The following is a 20,749-nucleotide window of genomic DNA, read 5'->3' on the forward strand; positions in this document are numbered from 1 at the left end:
TGTGAATTTTTTCATTCAACTCAAGGAATTTTAGAATTTATTGTGGGGTTGGCTTGGATTTCACTTCTTACCACTCACATCAGTCTAGGATCAGGGCATTTGGACACATTTCTAGTGGTGACAGATCTGCTGCTTATACTGAGGCGTCACCCTGCTCAGCAGAACAAGCAAAGGTACCGCCTCTATCCAAATGGAGTAAATGTTGGTCACTCCTGTCATTGACAGGAGGGTTAGGACATAAAACAGAAAGATCTGTTTGCATTATTGGGTGGTTGGTAGATTGATTCCTTTCCAAAATTTGCATATTTTTATGTGCTCAGGTTTTTGTTTGTGTTTGTTGGTTTTTTTAATAAATAATATCTTTATTTAAACACCATGATTACAAACATAATTGTAGTTGGGCTTCAGTCATAAAAAGATCACCCCCTTTACCAGTGCAACATTTCCACCACCAATGCCGACTTGGAGGGCTCCTTGATCACTACTGGCAGTTTCAGGGGACTATATTCGGTGCTGGGGATCAATCCTAGGTAAAGTATGCATAATGCCTTATATGCTGGTCTATCTCTTCAGCACAACCAAGTATTTTATTATGAAGTACAATACTTGAGTTACCTGTTATTATCTTAATTAAAAGCTAGAAAATATTTATCAATTTTGGGGTAGAGATATAAACATTTTAAGTGAACTTTTACTTAACAATTACTGTCATAGATTTTTGGAATAATTGTGAAGATAGTAGATACCCAAAGAACTCACTGTTTTCTCCAAACAGTTGTCTGTTACTGGTATTATAATCAAAATACCAGTATTAATATATAATTAAAATCTATACTTTATTCAGATTTCCTTGGTGGATAATATCATATATCTCCTTAGAGATTTTTGTCATAGTCTATATTTTCTATAAAAGTATTATGTATTGAGGGGCCAGAGCAGTGGCACAAGTGATAAGGCATCTGCCTTGCACATGCCAGCCTAGGACAGACTGTGGTTTGATCCCCCGGCGTCCCATATGGTCCCCCAAGTCAAGAGTGATTTCTGAGTGCAGAGCTAGAAGTAACCCCCGAGTATCACTGGGTGTGGTCCAAACACCCCCCAAAAAAGTAACATTTTGAGGCTCTTTTAGGATAATCTGATTTACATTTTACATGTTTGAATTTTATTGTAACTATCATTTTTATTATACTGCATAACTAAGCATATTTTATGTGAGTAATTATAAATGATTATTATCCGTTTCCCTTATAATAGAGAATTGCCAACATGCTATGATGTAAAGATCAACTCAATAGTTGTAGAACATTTTGTTTTCTTTTTTTACTCATTGAATCACTGTGCAGTACAAAGTTTTAAAGTTGTTGATGGTTGAGTTTAAGTCGTACAATATTTGAGCACTTATCCCTTCACCAGTGTCCATATCCCTCCTCTAATGTCTCCAGTTTCCACCCCACTACACCAAGTCTGCCTCTCTGGCTGACACTTTTCTTTTTTCCTTTTAGACACCATGGTTTGCAGTACTGTTACTGAAAGGGAATCATTCATATATCTTTCCCTCCTTTCAGTACCCAGTTCTTGTCCAGAGTGGTCATTTCCAACTCTCATGGCTATAATGTTTTGACAAACATTTTTTATTTATAATATCTTTATTTAAGCATCTTGATTACAAATATGATTGTGATTAGGTTTCAGTCATGTAAAGAACACCCCCCTTCACCAGTGCAACATTCCCACCACCAATGTCCCAAATCTCCCTCCATCCCACCCCACCCCCACCTGTACTCTAGACAGCTTTCCAGTTCCCTCATTCATTCATATGATTATGGTAGTTCACTGTGTAGTTATTTCTATAACCACACTCACCACTCTTTGTGGTGAGCTTCATGAAGTGAGCTGGAAGTTGCAGTCCTCCTCTCATTGTCTCAGGATTATTGCAAAAATGACTTTTATTTTTCTTAAAACCCATAGATGAGTGAGACTATTCTGCATCTCTGTCTCCCTCTGACTTATTTAACTTAGCATGATAGATTCCATGTACATACACGTATAGGAAAATTTTATGATGAACATTTTGTTTGCTGTGAAAACTTAGGCTTATTGTAGAGACTCATATGTTTATTTTTGCTTTTGTTTCTCTCGCCACAGTAGTCAAGTTCCCAGATATATCTCCAAAGGAGGCCTCAAGAAATCACTTAGGACGGACCCAGGTTTGATCCCCGGCATCCTATATGGTACCCCCCCCAGCCTGCTAGGAGTGATTTCTAAGAGCAGTAAACCCTAGACCACTGTTGGATGTGGCCCAAAACAAACAAACAAAAAAGAATGAAATCCAGTTTGTTTTCTTCCATATGTTAAAGAGTTTCAGGCCTTACCTCCAAGTATCTCATGCACTTTGAATTAATTTTGTGTATAAGCAGTCTAGTTTTCATTCTTTTGCACTTAACTCTAGTTTTGTTCCATTTTATCTATTAAGATTGCTTTTTGAAGGAAAAAACCCTATTACCTGGGGCCAGAATGATAGCACAGTAGTAGGGTGTTTGCTTTGCATGCTGCCGACCCGGGACAGACCTGGGTTTGATACCTGGCATCCCATGGGTCTCAGGAGCCTGCCAGGAGCAATTTCTGAGTACAGAGCCAGGAGTAACCCCTGAGTGCTGCTGGGTGTGACCCCCCAAAAAAAAACCTATTAATTGAATAGATAGGTTTAGTAGCATCACTTTCTAGTGGTAGTCTTAAAAATGAAACTTCTGAAAACATTGAAGTTTCAGCAGGGAACATACTTAATCTGCAAAAAGTAATGCCTTTAACCCCTTCATTTGCAGACATTTTTCATAATGTCATGAAAGAAAGAAGGAGAGGAGGAGGAGAAGGAGGTAACATGCCTTCCTCAGAAGCAAAAAAGGAAGGGTGAAAGGTAGGGAGAAGGGAAAATGGGAGGGTGAGAGGGAAATTGTTGACATTGGTGGTAGGAAATGTGTACTGGTGAAGGTTGTTATATTGTATGACAGTAACTCAGTCATGAACCATTTTATATGTGGAAAAAAACTGCATTATGAACAACCTTGTTTGATGTTTAAATAAAAAATACATATACATTTTTCAAAGAAAGTAATGTCCTTAATAGGATGAGCCTTTACAGTATAAATAAGAAATAAGTTTCAATATCTATAATTAAACAATAGTGTATGTTTATAAGTCTAAAAACCACAATGACTTGTTTAATGTCTATACAACTACATAGAATTATTTATATACTACTGCCTGGTTCGAGTGGCAGAGTCTGAGTGTTAAAAAGGGCTTCTTTTATTTCCTACATATTATAATGAACATCAAATGCTGACAAAATGTCAACCACTTCTTAATTTCCGTAAACATATTTTCTGTTGTTGCCATTTATCTTAATAAGCAGTTCTATATATCTTTAAAGTATGAAATTATTTTGGTAAATGCTAGCGTTCACACTTCTGTCATAAAATGACATGTTTTTTCAATTACTCAATTACATACTGGTTATTTCTAAATCCATGCATATATAACTTGGAAGCATTAGAATTTCCTGAAATCATTCTTTCTTTGAAACATAACCTTCACCAGTGCACATTTCCTGCCACCAGTGTCAACAGTTTCCCTCTCGGCCTCCCTGGCGCCCTCTTCCCTCTGTCCCATCTGCGTCTGGGCAGCTGTATCAGAGGTGTAAATGGGCCTGGTGCCCCATAGTAGAAGCAGCACCATGGCTACCAGAAGGTGGCAGGTGAGCGGGAATGCAGTCTGACCAGAGCACCAGCTCTGAATCTCATTTGAATCTCAGTTCTGAATCTTCTCCTGGTCTGAGAACAGAAGGATGGTTCTCTTAAGAGTATGAACAAGGGTCCCTCAGCCTCAGCTGACCTAGCTTGTGACAGTCAAGGTAAGAGGTATGAAAGGAATGCAGTGCTCAGACAGGAAAGCCCAATGGTGGGAGGGCTTCTGAAGCTGGGAAGAGCTGTGAGCTGGCCCCTGCTCCCCACCAGCTATTAGGAGACATGGAACAGTCTCCACTGTCAGACTTAGCTGGGGGAACAAAGGCTCTCTTCACTTTCACCTATTTCTTTTTTTTTAATTTTTTTATTTAAACAACTTTATTACATACATGATTGCGTTTGGGTTTCAGTCATGTAAAGAACACCCCCCCATCACCAGTGCAACATTTCCATCACCAATGTCCCAAATCTCCCTCCTCCCCACCCAACCCCTGCCTGTACTCTAGACAGGTTTTCTATTTCCCTCGTACATTCTCATTATTAGCATAGTTCAAAACGTAGTTATTTCTCTAACTAAACTCATCCCTGTTTCTGGTGATCTTCATGAGGTGAGCTGTAACTTCCAGCTCTTTTCTCTTTTGTGTCTGAAAGTTATTATTGCAAGAATGTCTTTCATTTTTCTTAAAACCCATAGATGAATGAGACCATTCAGCATCTTTCTCTCTCTCTCTGACTTATTTCACTTAGCCTAATAGATTCCATGTACATCCATGTATAGGAAAATTTCATGACTTCATCTCTCCTGATGGATGTATAACATTCCCCTATTTCTAAGCGCCCTTCTGCACCTAAAACTCTGTGCATACCCACATTGGGAGGTGGGTGGAATCTTATCCGTTTGTTTCTTAGTCCTGAAGATGGGGTTTGGGTCAGTTTCACTAAACCTGCAGGCTGGAAACTAGAATCTGATGAAGCATGGAGTGAGCTAGAGATCGTGTGTCCCGCATCAAACAGGGAAGTGCAGGGGCTGGAAGCTGGAGGACAGTGGGGAGGGTTCTGGCCGATTCACAGCATCCCAAAAGTAATCCCTGAGCAAAGGCCAGGAGAAAGCTCTGATGGCTAGGTGTAGACTCAAAACCAAACTCAATTCTATTGGGTTAGATTGTACAAAGTCCACAGGGTGAGACTGCTTGGTGCAGAGAGAAGTGCCACCTGTGCCCATATCCAGAACCTAGTTTGGAGTAACCTTTCTATTCCTTTTCCTAGCAAGGACTCTGCCTTCTCTCTCCCCTCCCCTCAGTGCTAAAATGCCCCACATGGGCAGGGTTTATCCCCTGTGCACATCCCTCTCCTGGCCATACATCGCTCTCTGGTCAGCACCAGGACCAACACAAAGATCAGGGCCCCCTGGACCCCATCTTTATCCTTCATCCTTTTTTTTTTAATTTTTGTTTTCATTTTTGAGCCATACCTGGTGATGCTCAGGGGTTACTCCTGGCTATGCACTCAGAAATCACTCCTGGTTTGGGGGACATATATGGGATGTCAGGGGATCAAACCTAGGTCTGTCCTAGGTTAGCACTAGCAAGGCAAACGCCCTACAGCTTGTGCCACTGCTCTGGCCCCATACCCTTCAACTTTTAAGGAGCTATTCTTTCTTAAAGATTTCTTGTCCTTGTCTCTTTGAGGGCCACACCCAGTGGATCTCAAGGCTTACTCCTGGATGGGATTCAACCCATGATTTCTGGTGCCAGGGATTGAATCCTATAGTGTTAGCCTTATAGTTAAGTGCCCTCTGTGCTACTGTTGTTCCAGCCTAAAGACCATTTGTTATAGCTGTTACTGTCTCAGCCTGGCACAGAGGCTGGTGCTCTGCATGAGGATCAGGGTCCCTGCAGTGCCAAGAACTGAATTTTGAGCCACCATTTGAGCTTTCTCCCCAGGGTACCAAGTTGTTCTATTATTTACATGCAATGAAAACTCCAGGAAGGCAGAGAACACCAAGTGGTTGTTGGCCTTAATACTCTGAGCACTGAGCCCCAAGACTGTGGTGGAGATCTATGTCTTTTCATAGGACTCAAAACCATTAGCAGCATATGGCAAATGTAGCATTTGTGGGAGTTGGAAAGTAGATTAATCAGGAAAGATTTAATGTGGAGAAGCAGAATAAAATTTCAAACGAGGGACGGTTTAATTATGTGACTTTTTTTTTCTTCATTTCTTTTGAACAATGCAAGCATTCTTGTTTGCATAGAGCAAGCAAGCCAGATTAAAGCATGTCTCATTATCTGAGTGGTTTTTTAACCTGCCCTGCAGGCACCATTTCAGTTTGGGCCAATTTCATTCTATAGTTTGGGGCACAGAGTCAGTGGCTGAAGGCTGATTGCTGCCCTAGTAGGGACTGTTGTGTGCCTGCAGGTCCCTGGATCTGTACAGTGAGGGAGCAAGATGGCGCATATAGACAGCCCTGCAGCCTTTGACTCCCTCTGTGAAACCAGGGGCCAGCCAGGCAGAGGAGGAATCCAGCCTACAAAGCTAGCTGTTTATGTCCCCAGCCTATTAGTGATTACAGGAATACCTAATATTTAGATGACTGGGGATTCTGAGATTTGTACTGGAGATTTGTGTTATTTCTCACGTTTCATATAAACTAAGCATTTATGTAATAGTGTGATCTCAGAATATATTAAGTATTTTTGAAAATTAATTTGAGATATATGCTCTCAATTCTATTAATGGTGATTTGTCTTGCATATTATTCCATCACCCCACCCATTCCCAGTGAACCTACCCTGCCCCATGTAAAAAAAAAAAAAAAAACAAAAAAAACAAAAAAAACAAAAAAACAACTCCCTGCAAACTTTTTTTTGTTTTTGTTTTTTGGGCCACACCTGGTGATGCTCAGGGGTTACTCCTGGCTATGTGCTCAGAAATTGCTCCTGGCTTGGGGGACCATCTGGGACTCTAGGAGATTGAACTGCAGTCTGTTCCCCGAAAACTTTTTTCCTAATTAACTTTCTCTGAAAGCAATTAGGTCTAGCTAAAGCATTTTATCAGAGTTTTTTTGTATGGTTTTTGAGCGTTCAGAGGTTGCGGGACCCTTCTGGACAGGCATCTGTGTGAGCACTGATCACATTCTGAACTGAAAAATTGTGGTGGGGCTGCTGTCTGTCCCAGCTCTGAACATCAGAAGTATCTCTAGATTTTGACAAATGCCCACAAGGGGGATAATTGACCCTAGTTGACAGCTAGTAGTTTAAGCTTTGTAAATGATCTGCCTTGTTCTGATGGGCCTTTAGTAGAAAGTCTTTCACTGGAGAAAGAATCAAGGGCCACAGGAAGGAAACAAGGTTGGAAGCAGCACTTCTCACCAGCTTCCAGACACACAGGTCGGAGGGATACAAATATTGCCTCATTCATCTATTTTAATGAAGCTAACTCTTGCCAAAATGCATTTAAATCCCTCGTTGGTTGTTGAATATCTCTATGTTGTTTAAGTGCTAAATGTTCTGGCATATACTGAATAAGGCAATCAGGGATTTCCTTATATAGACAACAATTCCTGGAAAATATCAGTAAGTTATTAAAAGAAATAGAAAAGAACATGAAGTCTGATGATTCAGCTCGTAACTTTCAGTGTTTTTTCCTCCCCAAATTAAACAGTTCTGAGTCGAATTCCCTTCTTTGGGGTAGTGACAGTGAGTCTGTGCTAACCTCATAGTCACTGACATTCTGGTGCTGTTTTCATTGGCCTCTTTAATGACCAGTCATTCCTACTCACTCATATCAAGCACACCAGTGGCACAATGAGGTAGTCCGTGGCTATTTGAGAATTTGACATCTTTTTTTTTAATGTATTTTAAAAAACTACATCACATAGTTGACACAATAGATCATAATACATTTGTTTCAGGAAGAACAAAGGCAAAGTTATTAAAAATATAAAGAAAAACTAAAGAGATGGAAGAGAAAGGAAAGAAAAAAAAGTTCAGTAGCAAGTATACTTTTGAAAATTATTGAATCACTGATGAACTCATTAAAGCCCTAGCATAATATCATAATATTTAGTAAGCTCCTCCTCCTCCCTCCTCTTCCCTCCTCCTCCTCTTCTCTTCTTCTTCTTCTTCTTCTTCTTCTTCTTCTTCTTCTTCTTCTTCTTCTTCTTCTTCTTCTTCTACTACTACTACTACTACTACTACTACTACTACTATTACTACTTACTACTACTACTTTTTTTCAGGATAAGAGTTAAAGAATACAGGCCCAGAGAGATAGCACAGTGGCATTTGCCTTGCAAGCAGCTGATCCAGGACCAAAGGTGGTTGGTTCGAATCCTGGTGTCCCATATGGTTCCTCGTGCCTGCCAGGAGCTATTTCTGAGCAGACAGCCAGGAGTAACCCTTGAGCAACACTGGGTGTGGCCCAAAAACCAAAAAAAAAAAAAAAAAAAAAAAGAGAGAGAGAGAGAGAGTTAAAGAATACAGTTAAAATGGTGTTAGAGTGGCAATTGTTGTGGTTTGCATAGGCCCAACAAAATATGGGGAAATGGAAAGGAAAAGCCTTGGCCTAAATACAAGGAGAACTTACCCCTAAAGTTTTCTGGATAAGACCGACTCTGGGCTCCAGGCATACAAGGTTGTCCAACCCCTGAGTCAGAGAATTTGAAATCTTATAGTATGCAGCAACTTGGATAGAAATGAAGGGTATTGTGTTTGCCAAATACATCAGAGGATCATCTTACTCCTATCTGGATACAGAAAAATAGAACCAGGAAATAGAAACTAGCAAAAGATAACAAGCCTTTGACTTGGAGAAGAAAACTGAGCTTCACAATGGGGAGAAAAGCAGGATGAAAATTGTCTTGAACTATGGTGGAAGATTTTCTCAGAGTGCTTTGGTGGTGGTGAATGTGCAGCGACTTTTATACAACAAAATCAACAGTGTTGACTGTTAGATTACACCCTACTTTTACCCAGGACAAAGGCATTTCCCAACTTCCTCTTTCCTTTCCACTCATCTCTTTGACATGTAAAAGTCCACCTAGACTAGATTAACTTTTGTCTTTCACCAACCCTTCTGTGCCCAGTTGGGATTTGAACTGGTAAATAAAGAGAGGGGCTGGAGAGATAGTACAGCAGTAGGGCATTTGCCTTTCATGTGGCGAAACCGGTTAGATTCCTGGCATCCCAAATCCCATATGGTTCCCTAGCCTGCCAGGAGGCAATTCCTGAGTTCAGAGCCAGGAATGACCCCTGCTGGGTGTGGTCCCAAACCAACCAATCAATCAATCAATCAATAAAGTTTTTTTTTTATAAAAAAAAGAGGTTTGGGTTTGGTTTGGGTTTGACCATGAGGTGAGAAGCCACCCTACTCTATGATTCTCTCTCTCATAACTGCTTGGGTTTATTAATTTGTGCTTCAGACCCACTCATCCAGAGTTGGGAGTATGTCACATGGATTTATTTATAGTTGACATTATTTGAACCACTTGTGAAGGGAGAATTTGGGATGGAGAAAGAACTTCCCAGGAGAGTGAAGTGCTATAGGTGAGAAGAAGCTGGTTTGGGAGAAGGGAAAGCATTCTTGATGCTGACCGCAGGGTAGGTTCCAGGAATGCTTTTTATTGTGTGGCTCAGGGCTGCTTGGGCGAGAAGTTTCTGCTTTCCAGAAGAGGCCATTTTGGGAGATGTGAGCAGGAGGTAGCGGACAATTCTGGGAAGGGAGTGAGACATCTATAGGATAATCGGAGCCAATTCTGGGACAGGAGCCGTGGGGTTAGTTCCAGGAACCTGTGTGCAGAAGCTGATGGACTACAGTGAACCTGTTCTAGTCAGTGACAGCAGAATGAGCCAGTGGAGCCACATGTACCCCACCTGCAGGCATTGCAAACATGGAAACTGAGGGTGGCAACATGAGACCCATAGAGTGGACCTGTAGGGCCAAGATGAAAGACTAAAGGTGCCTGAAGGCTGCCTAAATTTCTCCAAGAAGGGCCACTTCACTTGATAATACTAGCCTTCGACTGAGTTTCTTGCTCCATCTTGGGCTGGATCACTGGAGTGCTCCACATTCAGTTTCAGTTTGAAAACAAGCAGTATGGCGGGCAGGATGGAAGGAGCCAGGGGACCTCTGAACAGAGACTAGGAGAGGTGGATGGTCGGTATAGCATGTGTGCAGTTGGGGATTTTTTTTAAGGATCATTTTGTATATATATATATATATATATATATATATATATATATATATATATATATATATACACACACACACATATATATATTCTTTATTTAAGCACCATGATTACATACATGATTGTAGTTGAGTTTCAGTCATAAAAAGAACACCCCCTTCTTAAAATGGCTATTTTTTGTTTGGTTTTGGGCCACACCTGGTGGCGCTCAGAGGTTATTCCTGGCTCTGTGTTCAGAAATTGCTCTTGTCAGGCTCGGGGGACCGTATGGAGTGCCGGGAATCGAACTCAGGTCCATCTGGGTTGGTCGTGTACAAGTCAAATGCCCTACCACTGTACTATCTCTCTGCCCCCAAAATGGCTATTTTTAAAGCTGAGAGTTGTGCCTTCTACATTAAGATCTTTAATTTAAATGTGTATCCACTATGTCAAGGATTCCTTTAAGGCAGAAGCCTCAGAGATTCTCATTGAACTATCAAAGAGTGAAATATACAGTGTTAAATTTCATTTTGGGGATACTTATTTGATGCTTCTTGACTGAAACTTAAGTTATATTTTCTCTTAAGGATTCAATACAATTATGTTGGGGATAATTGAAAATTGCCTCTTAGTACTGTAGGGCAATGCAGATAATACTAGGTATGAATGAATATTCCACAGTAAGGAAATAAATGTTGAACTTTTTATCATGGGAAAAATCTAATATTTAGCAAAACAAAGTATATAACTTATAATTATGCTTAATGCTATAATGGAGCTAATAGAATTTTATATGAGAATAACTAGAGGGAGAATAATTCTTTTCCATGTATTACAGCGTATTATGTAACATAAAAACCTGATTAAAAAATAAAAATAAAATAAGAGATAGTAAATAAAAAACCTGATTAAATATGTAACAACCATATTCATGTATCAATTAAAAAATCTTTTTTTTTCTAGATAGTTATTCATTCCACAGCATCTACATTTACTGGGCAGATATCAGGTTTACAAAAATGGCAAGACCTCATCTCTCTTTGAGAAACTCTTAATTTAATAGTTTAATAATTGCAAATCATTGAATTCACTTCATGCCAGGTAAAACTATAAATTTGTCTTTAATTCTGTTCCTTTTTAGATGAGGATTGGCATTCACTCGGGTTCTGTGCTGGCTGGAGTTGTGGGAGTGAGAATGCCTAGATATTGCCTCTTTGGAAACAATGTCACTCTGGCAAGCAAATTTGAGTCAGGAAGTCACCCTCGCCGCATTAATGTCAGCCCAACTACATACCAGTAAGTGTTCTCTGTCATTCTCTAAGATCATGAATAAAATTCTCCCAAGGTGAAAGACTGTGACTATAACAGACTATTCTTTGCACACTGAGAGAGAAACACAGGTTTGTCGAAGACTGAACAATTCTTCCAGATGAGGAAAAATGCTTCCAGGTGAGTAACCTTAGGTAGACCCACTTGCCATGTTTGTGGAACAGTGTAGATATCTTTCTTTGGTGGAAAATCATTTTACACTTAGTATGTATAGATGGGTCAACTGTGTGAGGTCATGCCCTGAGCTTAGACAGAACCAGTTTGCTTTATTTACATATAACAGTCTAGAAAAGCAAAGTCCTTACATCACACAGATTAATGTATTTGGGTGCTGCCTCTTGAGTTTCCATAATAATTTTTCACAATGACTGTTGATGTTTATCCTAGGTCAGTGGTCGGCTCTTGAGCCATGTGTGGCTCTTTCCACTTTTAATTTGGCTCTTTTGTGTGCCGGGCGGCCGCTCCAGGAGTCAGGACTTTGCTCCTAGCCTCTGTCAGTGCGCGCCCTGTGTGGCTCTCAAAATAAATTTTAATCGTGGTTTTAGCAAGATTTGGCTCAGTTGAAAAAAAGGTTGCCCACCACTGTCCTAGGTGGCCAAAACCATCTGAGAGATTGAGTAATTTCAGCCACTGCTAGCGAGAAAAACTTGGTCTTCCAGCTGTCTTCCTCACCCTACCTCCTACTAAAACTTACACTGAGCTGCCTACGTTCTAAAGGATAATTTCCACTGTTATCTTTTAACCCAAGTATGTCCTCCTAAGAACCTCTTATGCTGTTCCATATTTCTCTTCGGTCAGCAAGTATCTTGTGAGAACTTCCTCCTGCAAGGACTAAGGAGGGACAGAAGGCATGTGGCCCAGCCTTCACAGCAGATGGCCCTGACTCAGCTGCTGTAGGCCTGTGCTGGTGTGGGGCAGCAATCTTTGTACCCGGTCCCTTGAGAGAAGCACATACTGCCAGCCTAGAGTCCTGGGAATCTGCTCATGGCTGTCTTCCATTTTAATCTGGGATGTTATTGGGGAGTTTCTAGGCACTAACGCTCAGATCTGTGATCTCAGTGGGACTCTGGGTTTTCAGACCCTTGACTTACAGAGTCAGCTCATGTCTGTTGCCATGTGCCTGACTCTGACAGTCCTATCACTTTTTATAAAACTCACAGTGACGCATTACAATCAAATCTTTTTTTAAAACTTTATTATTTATTAATTTATTGATCAATTTTTAGGCCACACTCAGCAGTGCTCAGCGGTTACTCTGGCTCTGCACTCAGAAATCGCCCCTGGTAGGCTGGGGGACCATATGGGATGTCAGGAATCAAACCATGTCCCTTCCGGGTCAACTGCATGCAAGGCAATTTCCCTACCACTGTGCTATTTCTCAAGCCCTACAATCAAATTTTTTCCCATATATTGTCAAGCTTAAAATTTTGTATTATTTAAAAAAGATTTTGTAAAATCTTTTGTCTGTAAAAGAATTAAGGTACCTTATTTGTACCCAATGTAAGTTTTCTAACGTTTTCAGTGGGAATGTAGGTCAGAGCACAGGGAAAAGGTATCGTCATGTGAGTGAGAGGTCAGCTTCATTTCTGCTGCTGCAAGAATCCCTCCCAGCACAATAATGAATACTCAGGGGCTCACAGTGAATCTTCATCTTGAAATGGAATTTGTAAAGAATGGTTGAGAGGTGCAGGAAGATTTGTGTGGCTTCCAAACACACCAAGCATGTTCCCAAAACTACCAGGTTGTATATCAACTGGCTGGGATTACAGCCGGGGATTAATTTAGATTTATGTACGAATCTAAGCTTCCATATTACTGCTGACTTACTGAAGAAATGGATTGTTAGGCAGTGCTTTAGTGCCATCCAGGGACTCGGATCAATAAAGCATGTTGGGGGAATCAGAGTTCTGGGGTGATCAATGGCTACACTCCTAATCCCCATATACACATTTGATCATTTATTTAGTGCTGTGACTCATCACCATGCATGCTGTGTGAAATGTTCTCTCAGCCCAGACCCAGTGTGAGAAGGTACTTAAGGGTTTCTGTAGGCCAGTTTTTTCCAAATGTGTTTGGCTCAGAGCCACACTGCCCCAGAAATCTACCTTCTCTAAGCAAAGAGAGAAAGTCCCCCATGTTGGAGACTAGCATGGGCCCAGTGGTACACACCTATCACTGACTTTGGGAAAGAAGGTGAACCCTGGACACCATGGGAACTTAGATCTATTGTCATGCAATCTTATTTTGAGATTAATTTTTTTATCAAGGTGTCTATAATTTTAGGCAGTGGCTCAGCTGTATCTTAGAAGAAACAGTATATTACTCATTGACAGAATAGCTAAGACCTTGCTATAGACATTCCAGAATCAACTTGAAGACAGATTTTTAAATGTGAAAAGACACACACTAACACAATACTGTTAAACTAACAGAAGTCATGGAAAAAAAGCCAAAGTTGCCAGGGAAAACTATATCATAAATACACTCCAAACAGGTTTCCTGATAACCAGATTTCCCCACAGGGACCCGATGAGCTGGGAGACAGTGGCACAGTATTCATAATTCTGAAAGGAAAAGAATCTTCTAGGAGGAAATACTGTCTTGAAAAATTATTATTCAAATATCATCCTGAAATAAAGGCTTTAGTAGATGGAAGTCAAAACTAATGAAGTTGAGGTTCGGTCGCAGAGGGTTTGTCTTGATGCACAAGGAACCTGGGTTCTAGGTTCCACCTGAAAGGTTCCTGGGTTCCAGGTACCTTAATTATTTTACAGACAAAAAGGAAAATAATACAAAAAAAATTTTAAATAATACAAATTTTTTTGAAATAATACAAAATTTTAAGCTTGACAATATATGGGAAAAAATTTTAAAAAGCAGAAGATGGGCGAGATGTGTCTTATACTGTACAGCAGACTCCTAAAACAATGGAAATCATAAAAAAAATGGCAGTAAGGGAGCCACATTCAATACTTACCCCAGATGACACCACTGCCACCCTAAAAATCCTTTTATTTTTACCTGTCTACTTAAATGCTCAAATTTGGTCTGAATTTCACAGCCCACCTGAACCATTAGCCCTATCTTTAGTACTGACCTGCCTCTCCCAGTGCCAACTGATTCCTAGTGAGTTAGCTCAATAAAAACAACTTATTAATTTACCCCAAATGAATACTTGTTTTTAGCAAGTGCATATGAAACTAGATTCAAATTTGTCTCTCATCTATCCAGATATGTGGATACAAATCAATAGCCAAAACTACTAAGGTGGAAATCCTCTCAGCAGTTTAGACATCTCTTCCGAGAACATTAAGAAGCTAAATATCCACTATACAAAAAACGTGGAGAAAATTTCACATACGTGAAGACTGTTAGGAAGAATGCTACAAGCTCAGATGGGCAGGCATAGGATGGTTCATAGGAAACATACCATATTTTTCATACCATAAGACGCACCCCCACCCAAAGTGTGTCTTATGAAATGAATGCCACCTGGGGCTGAAGCTGAGTGTAGGGAAAGAGAACATCTAAAAACTATGTGCATCTTATGGTCAGATGCATCTTATAGAGCAAAAACATATGGCAATTTCCTCCTATTGGGAGTCCTTGGCTCATAGCTCTCCAGAGAATTCTAAAACACCAGTAGTTATTGAACTTGAGTTCTACTTGGCTCACATGGCCCCTCTTTCCATCTTAGATTACTGAAGCGGGAAGAAAGTTTCACATTTGTTCCTCGGTCCCGGGAAGAGCTTCCAGACAACTTCCCAAAGGAAATCCCTGGAATCTGCTATTTCCTGGAGCTCAGGACTGGTCCCAAGCCGTTGAAGCCTTCTCTCTCCTCCTCCAGAATCAAAAAGGTTTCCTACAACATCGGCACCATGTTCCTCCGGGAGACCAGCCTCTGAGAAGCAGCAGGTCACAAAGACTTCTCCAAAAAGCACAAGCCCAAACCTCGGGTCACGACAGGAAGGTGGAGAAAGGCTGCCTTGATGCCAACAGGCAGTGGAATCGGGTTCTGTCAGGCAATAATCCCAGGAGGGGTGGGTGAGGGTGCCCGTGGCCGGGCTGTGCCCACCGTCTCCCTGTGCATCACATGTGCAGACCTGCATCCTTGCGTTCTAGACATCGGCTGTGATGGTCCATTCCTACATTTAGTGAGTCTGTGTGAGGAATCTTTTCTAATTTTGTTTTTTCGAACAGACATTTCATACATAATGGCAGTGTGGTAAACTAACTTCCCAGCGGCAAGAACTATAACTCAACAAAGTATTTTAGGGATATTAACCTATTTTTATACACATTTCTTCTTCTAGATAATGACATTTCACATATTCGATTTTGAGGCTCTGCTCTTGTGTCGTTACAATGTATGTAAACCTAACTGCTTAATCTAATATAGTTTCACTTATGTAGTGCTTGGATTGAAAAATACTTATAACCAAGGATTCCAGATGCAGAGAAAGCAATGTATGTTTGCTTAGTAAATATATCTTTTAGCTTTAATTAATGTCGCTACTTTAAACTATGAAATCCAGAGGGACTGACATTTCCCAATGGTTGTGTTTTGCCATCTCCTAACAAGTACCAGTTAAAATGAAGTTCTTTGTTACATAGGCCCATTCTGAACTTAACACTTAGAAGTATTTTTCCAATCATACTAAACTGTATTCTACTGAATCTTGCAAAATGACACATTACTTATCCCCTTTCACCTCCCCAGGGAGGCCTGGATATGGCAACAGTGAAAGGAGGTGTGTAACACCTTACTAAGAATGGTGTTTCCTTTTGCATAATTCAAAGCGAAGGGAGACATGTGTTCATGGTTTTTAGACTTAAAAATATCCTGCTTGGTATGGGTTTTCAAATCAGTGGTTCCCCTTCGTCAACAGTGACGTAGGTCTCACACCCAGACTCAGCGGTTAAACCGAAGCTCCTTCACATGTTCTGCTGAAAGAAACATCGCGTGAAAATATTACCAACTTCCCCTGAAAGGAAGAGCACTGTGCTCAGAGTTCTCCTTTTTTGGGATCGTATAGAAAGTTTTTCTGTTGAGGTCACTGAGCACTTGTTTCCAGGTCGGGGAGAGTTTCCTTCCTTCAGTGACGCTCTCATTGGTAGCTGGTATCCACTGATTACATTTTTCTTTTTCTGGGCAGGGATTTTGATTCTGACAAGAGAGAGTTGACTAGTGACCAGGGTAAGGCTGAGTCTCCTTCATTTCTGCAAGTGTCTGTAGAATGTTGCTTCTGTTCTTGCCGTTGGCTACAAAGTCGACTGGGCCAGGGCTCTTCATCAGGAGAAGTCGAACCTGAGGCCCAAGGTGCTATCATGGAAGTATCTCCTTCAGAAGGGATACTGGGTAGAGTCATAGTTAATGTGAAAAGACCAAGGCTAGGAGCATGTCACCATTCCTCACAGGCAATACTTGAGCTATGCTAGTGGGTCTTTGGAACATGAGAAGTGTCACTCTGACAGCGAACCAGGACAACCAGTCACTGTCTTGTGGTAATGTGTGTCATGTCCAGAGGCTGAACAAAACATAAGAGAACCACCCAGTCTTTTCCCCTCTTTTTGTGAAAGTTTGTCTAAACAACCACTCTATAAGCATCTATTATGCTTCTCTATTTTTGAGTATATTTGGAAAGCATTTGTGAAAATCCATTTCATTTTCATTTTCATAATAAGGCCCAAGATAAGACGTGTGTATACATTTAATTTGTCAGGTGTAGCTCAACTTCTTCCTTAGCTCACACGATTATAGAGAAATAACAGCCTTCTCTACAAGCTACATAGCCATTCATACATGGAACATTCAGCATCTTGGTCTGTCATAAACATATACTTGTAACTCCATCTCTGAGATAATGGTATGACAATTCTTAACATTTGCCAGCTTAGTACTGTTAGTTTATACTCTGTTTCTCTAAAAATTTACAAAGTAATGCATCAAATGGTAGTGGTGAGGGAGGTTTTATAACTGTGTCCATAGAATTTACATTTTATTTGCCTACATTATAATATAGTCCTCATATACTCCATCAAGAATCATGTCTCTCTAACAATGGACAGTAATCCATATTTTATTTGAATAACAGCTTTACATTGTTCTTCCAATTATTACATGTAGATTGTTCTTAGTGTGGCAGATTAGAATTCGTGATGTACCATTAAAAATGGAGGAAGGCTAAACTTGGGAAATGACCTTTACTCTAAAAGAGAAGTTTTTATGCAGTGGAGCTGTGTGTGCCAAATGATAATGTCCTTTTAAGAAGCTAATTTGGAGAAATTGCTTTATAGCTAGTAATCATCATCAAAAACTTCCTTTCACATTAGTGTCATATTCTCAGAAAGATTCAGACACCTCTGTGTGCCCAACGTGCTGCAGTCACTGCTGCTCTGTAGGCCTTAAGGAGGTTTCAGTGAACATAGTATGTCAGGAGGATAGGTAGGTTGGTCCTTGGCTTCGTAGCTTTTGCTGGAAAAGGGAAGACAGGTGATAGCTTACGATGCCTGAAAGCAAGTGCATGTGTAGTACAGTGCCCAGTGATGTACTTAGTGTGTCTAATGTGGTCTCATACCTGTGCCCACTATCCAGAGGAAATTTAGAGCTTTTTTAAGAAGTTACAAAAATAAAAACAGAATAACAAGCACATCTAGAAGGACACTTGCCAACCTGGGTTCTATCCCCAGCATTTTATAAGGCCCCTTGAGAACCACTAGGTGTGGCCTCTAAATCAAAAGAACAAAACCACAAATCCACAAAGGTTATAAACCAGTGGACACTGTTTGATTCAGAATCCTGAGCAGCTCAGGTTCTGTCACTGAAATGAAAGAGTTGGGGGCTCTGTCCACTCTGTCCCCAGGCCCTCAAAGCGATCTGGCCTGACTAAACACTGTCCTCCCTGGCATGGCCACAGAAAGGAAGTTTGATAACACATATGTGAAGTCACCACCATTTTGTACTGTTGAGGGCCATTTCTTACACAACCTCTTCCTCTACATTTTTTTCTAAAAAATTATCTGCCTAGTACTTTCTATAATATTATTGAACATTCCTTCCAAATAAGTTAATTTGACTTTAACTTGACTGAGTAACACCAGATGCCTTTCAACCAACAGTACCTGAAAACTCAAGTAGTCTGGTTAGTAGACTATGAATCCTTAGCTACAATAATGTCACTTCAGAGGCATATATGTGCATCTTAGTAGGTAGAGCTTGAAAATATCAGGCAATGAATCAGTAAAAGTTCAATATATTCCAGTCTGAATGCTGACTCTCTATGTGGCTTTTGATATAGTCTTAGTTCCTGAACACATTGCACTGTTAAGTGGATAAACTCTCCCCAGCTGTGGACATAAGTTCAGGATCTTTGTGGTGAAAAAAAGAACAGATACTTCCATAAATTGGTGAACACAGATCTTGACTGTACATTGAGATAGTGTGCAAAATTCCTTCCTCACACTTGACTCAAATAATTAAATCTAAGTGTTACTGTTTTGCTGCCATTCTTTTTCCTTCCTTTGTTCCTCCACCTCTCACTGGAACAGACACTGGCACATTTGTACTGGGTGGAGAACCACCAACAGCTGGATGTGTGCACTGGTAGAAAGCAGGTGATGCATGGTTACAATGAGGGAATTATGCAAGTATGTGGAATGGAATTGTGAAGTTTTTGTCTTGGTTGTGGTGGGTGGTGTTCAGATCACAGCTTCGATTCAGTGTCTTGTTGCTATCTCATTTTCTGCAAACTGACCCTGCTCAAACTAAGCTATGTAGCCCTCCAAACTGGCCTTCTGAGACCTAAACTCAGTAGGTGTCTGGTGAGGCTAAGGGCCAATATTCAGAAAATCTCACTAGAGGTGTTGATAGACAGCTAGATTAAGGATTTACTAGAGAATACAAATAATACCAATTACCAGAAATAAAAACATGGTATCTGGGATAGCAAAATAGAAATTCACTTACCAGGTGTTTCAAAAACTTAGGTAACAATTATTTATTTCACAATTTATGGACTTTTTTTTGAGCATGAGGGATGAATATTGCTCACTATAGGGCTATTAGGAAGACTAGAAATGCTAGTATTTTCTTCGGGACTGCCAGAGTTGGGAAATGCATCATGGCATTTGCTGATCCTCACTACTGAGACAGGAAGTAGGAACTTTTGGATGGAGAAACAAATATCAAAACAGCCTTACTTCTGAATGCTCTGATGTTCGTGTTATGAAAAGTCACTGTCTCAATACTGTTGCATTCTGTACATTTCATATTGAATTGTACATTAATATAAAAAGTATTCCCAAGCAATATAACACTTTAAAGCAATAATTCAAGCCATGGTGATCATCACGTGAAACCTGCATTTCTGTGCATAGTGCTTAAAGAAAAGAGGCACATGATTTATATAAGCAATAAAGCTCATGTGACCTCTTAAAAAGAAACTCACCTGTTCACTGCAGTAAAATGATCAGCAAATGACATACTCCAGAAGTTAAGTTATTCATCTGCATACAAGGTTGTAAAGTAGCATCTACCCAGTTACCTTTTGTCCTAAAAGTATTAAAAATACCTACCACAATGTGGTTTCTATTTCTCTCCGTAGATTTGTGTGCATATGTAATGTTGTCCTGATTTTTAGGTATTTGTACCGTTTAAAGTTAAAGTATGGATGAATTAGTAAAATAGTAGAGTTGGCTAAGAAAGTAGACTGCAAAAATATAGGTGGGGACAGGGTAAGGTTTTAGAAACTGAGAAATTAAAGATGAAGGAGTGTAGAGTCACTATTTTCCAAGATAGAAATTTTAGTAAGTGTAAAAGTATTTTGGTTTCAGAAAGTAGTAAGTGTTGGATATGAGTATGTTGTTAAAGACAACCTAAAATTACATTGAAAATATCTTGCCCTTCTGAGCTATTTTGATTACATACTAAAAGCTTGCAGATTTCAAAATGAAAAATTGATGCTTTTTGTCTTAAAATACGTTTTAATCAAAAGTTGTTTAATCAATTGTTGAATGGTTAAATTATTCCTCCACCCTTTTTATAGCAAAGTAGCACGATCATAGCTCAAAACAACTTGTAAACTACATTTAGGATTCATTCTAAAGCCTCTAAGATTAGCTTCTGACTAGGAAAATGACCAGATTTAGGAATGGGCTGTGGGATTTTAGTAGTATCACTTTTTTACTATCCATGAGAAAATTTATGTTAGCTTTATTCTGTATACAGTTTCTATATTCCTATAAAAGCCAAATAGGATTCTTGACTCACTGAGAAAGATTTTGGTATTCATTCATTTATCTTTAATAGACATACTTTCAATGCATGAAGCACTAAACTCAAGTATGTTAAATTATTAATCGGAAATGTCATCTTAATTTTCTAGTTTCTGGTATCAATTTTAATTTAGATATATTTGTTATTGCTTATTATTTAGAAGCAGAGGAGACCAGAAAAACTGAATGGCAAGCCTAAAAGGTTTTTTTTCTGATTCTTTTTAATGTAAGTTTATAT

At 39.9% G+C, this 20,749-nt stretch overlaps 1 protein-coding gene across 1 annotated transcript in view; it reads left to right on the top strand.

The window, feature by feature from the left end:
* The window catches only part of GUCY1A2 (guanylate cyclase 1 soluble subunit alpha 2), a 177,476-nt gene extending 160,512 nt beyond the window's left edge, over positions 1–16,964 (top strand). The window contains exons 7-8 of the mRNA XM_049778553.1: positions 11,051–11,205; positions 14,936–16,964. Coding sequence (XP_049634510.1) covers positions 11,051–11,205; positions 14,936–15,143 — 363 coding nt within the window. The 3' untranslated portion in view covers positions 15,144–16,964. The remainder of the gene's footprint in view (positions 1–11,050; positions 11,206–14,935) is intronic.
* The last annotated feature ends 3,785 nt before the right edge of the window (positions 16,965–20,749 follow it).

The sequence above is a fragment of the Suncus etruscus genome, chromosome 8 (genome assembly GCF_024139225.1).
Source record: "Suncus etruscus isolate mSunEtr1 chromosome 8, mSunEtr1.pri.cur, whole genome shotgun sequence".
Classification (NCBI taxonomy): Eukaryota; Metazoa; Chordata; class Mammalia; order Eulipotyphla; family Soricidae; genus Suncus; species Suncus etruscus.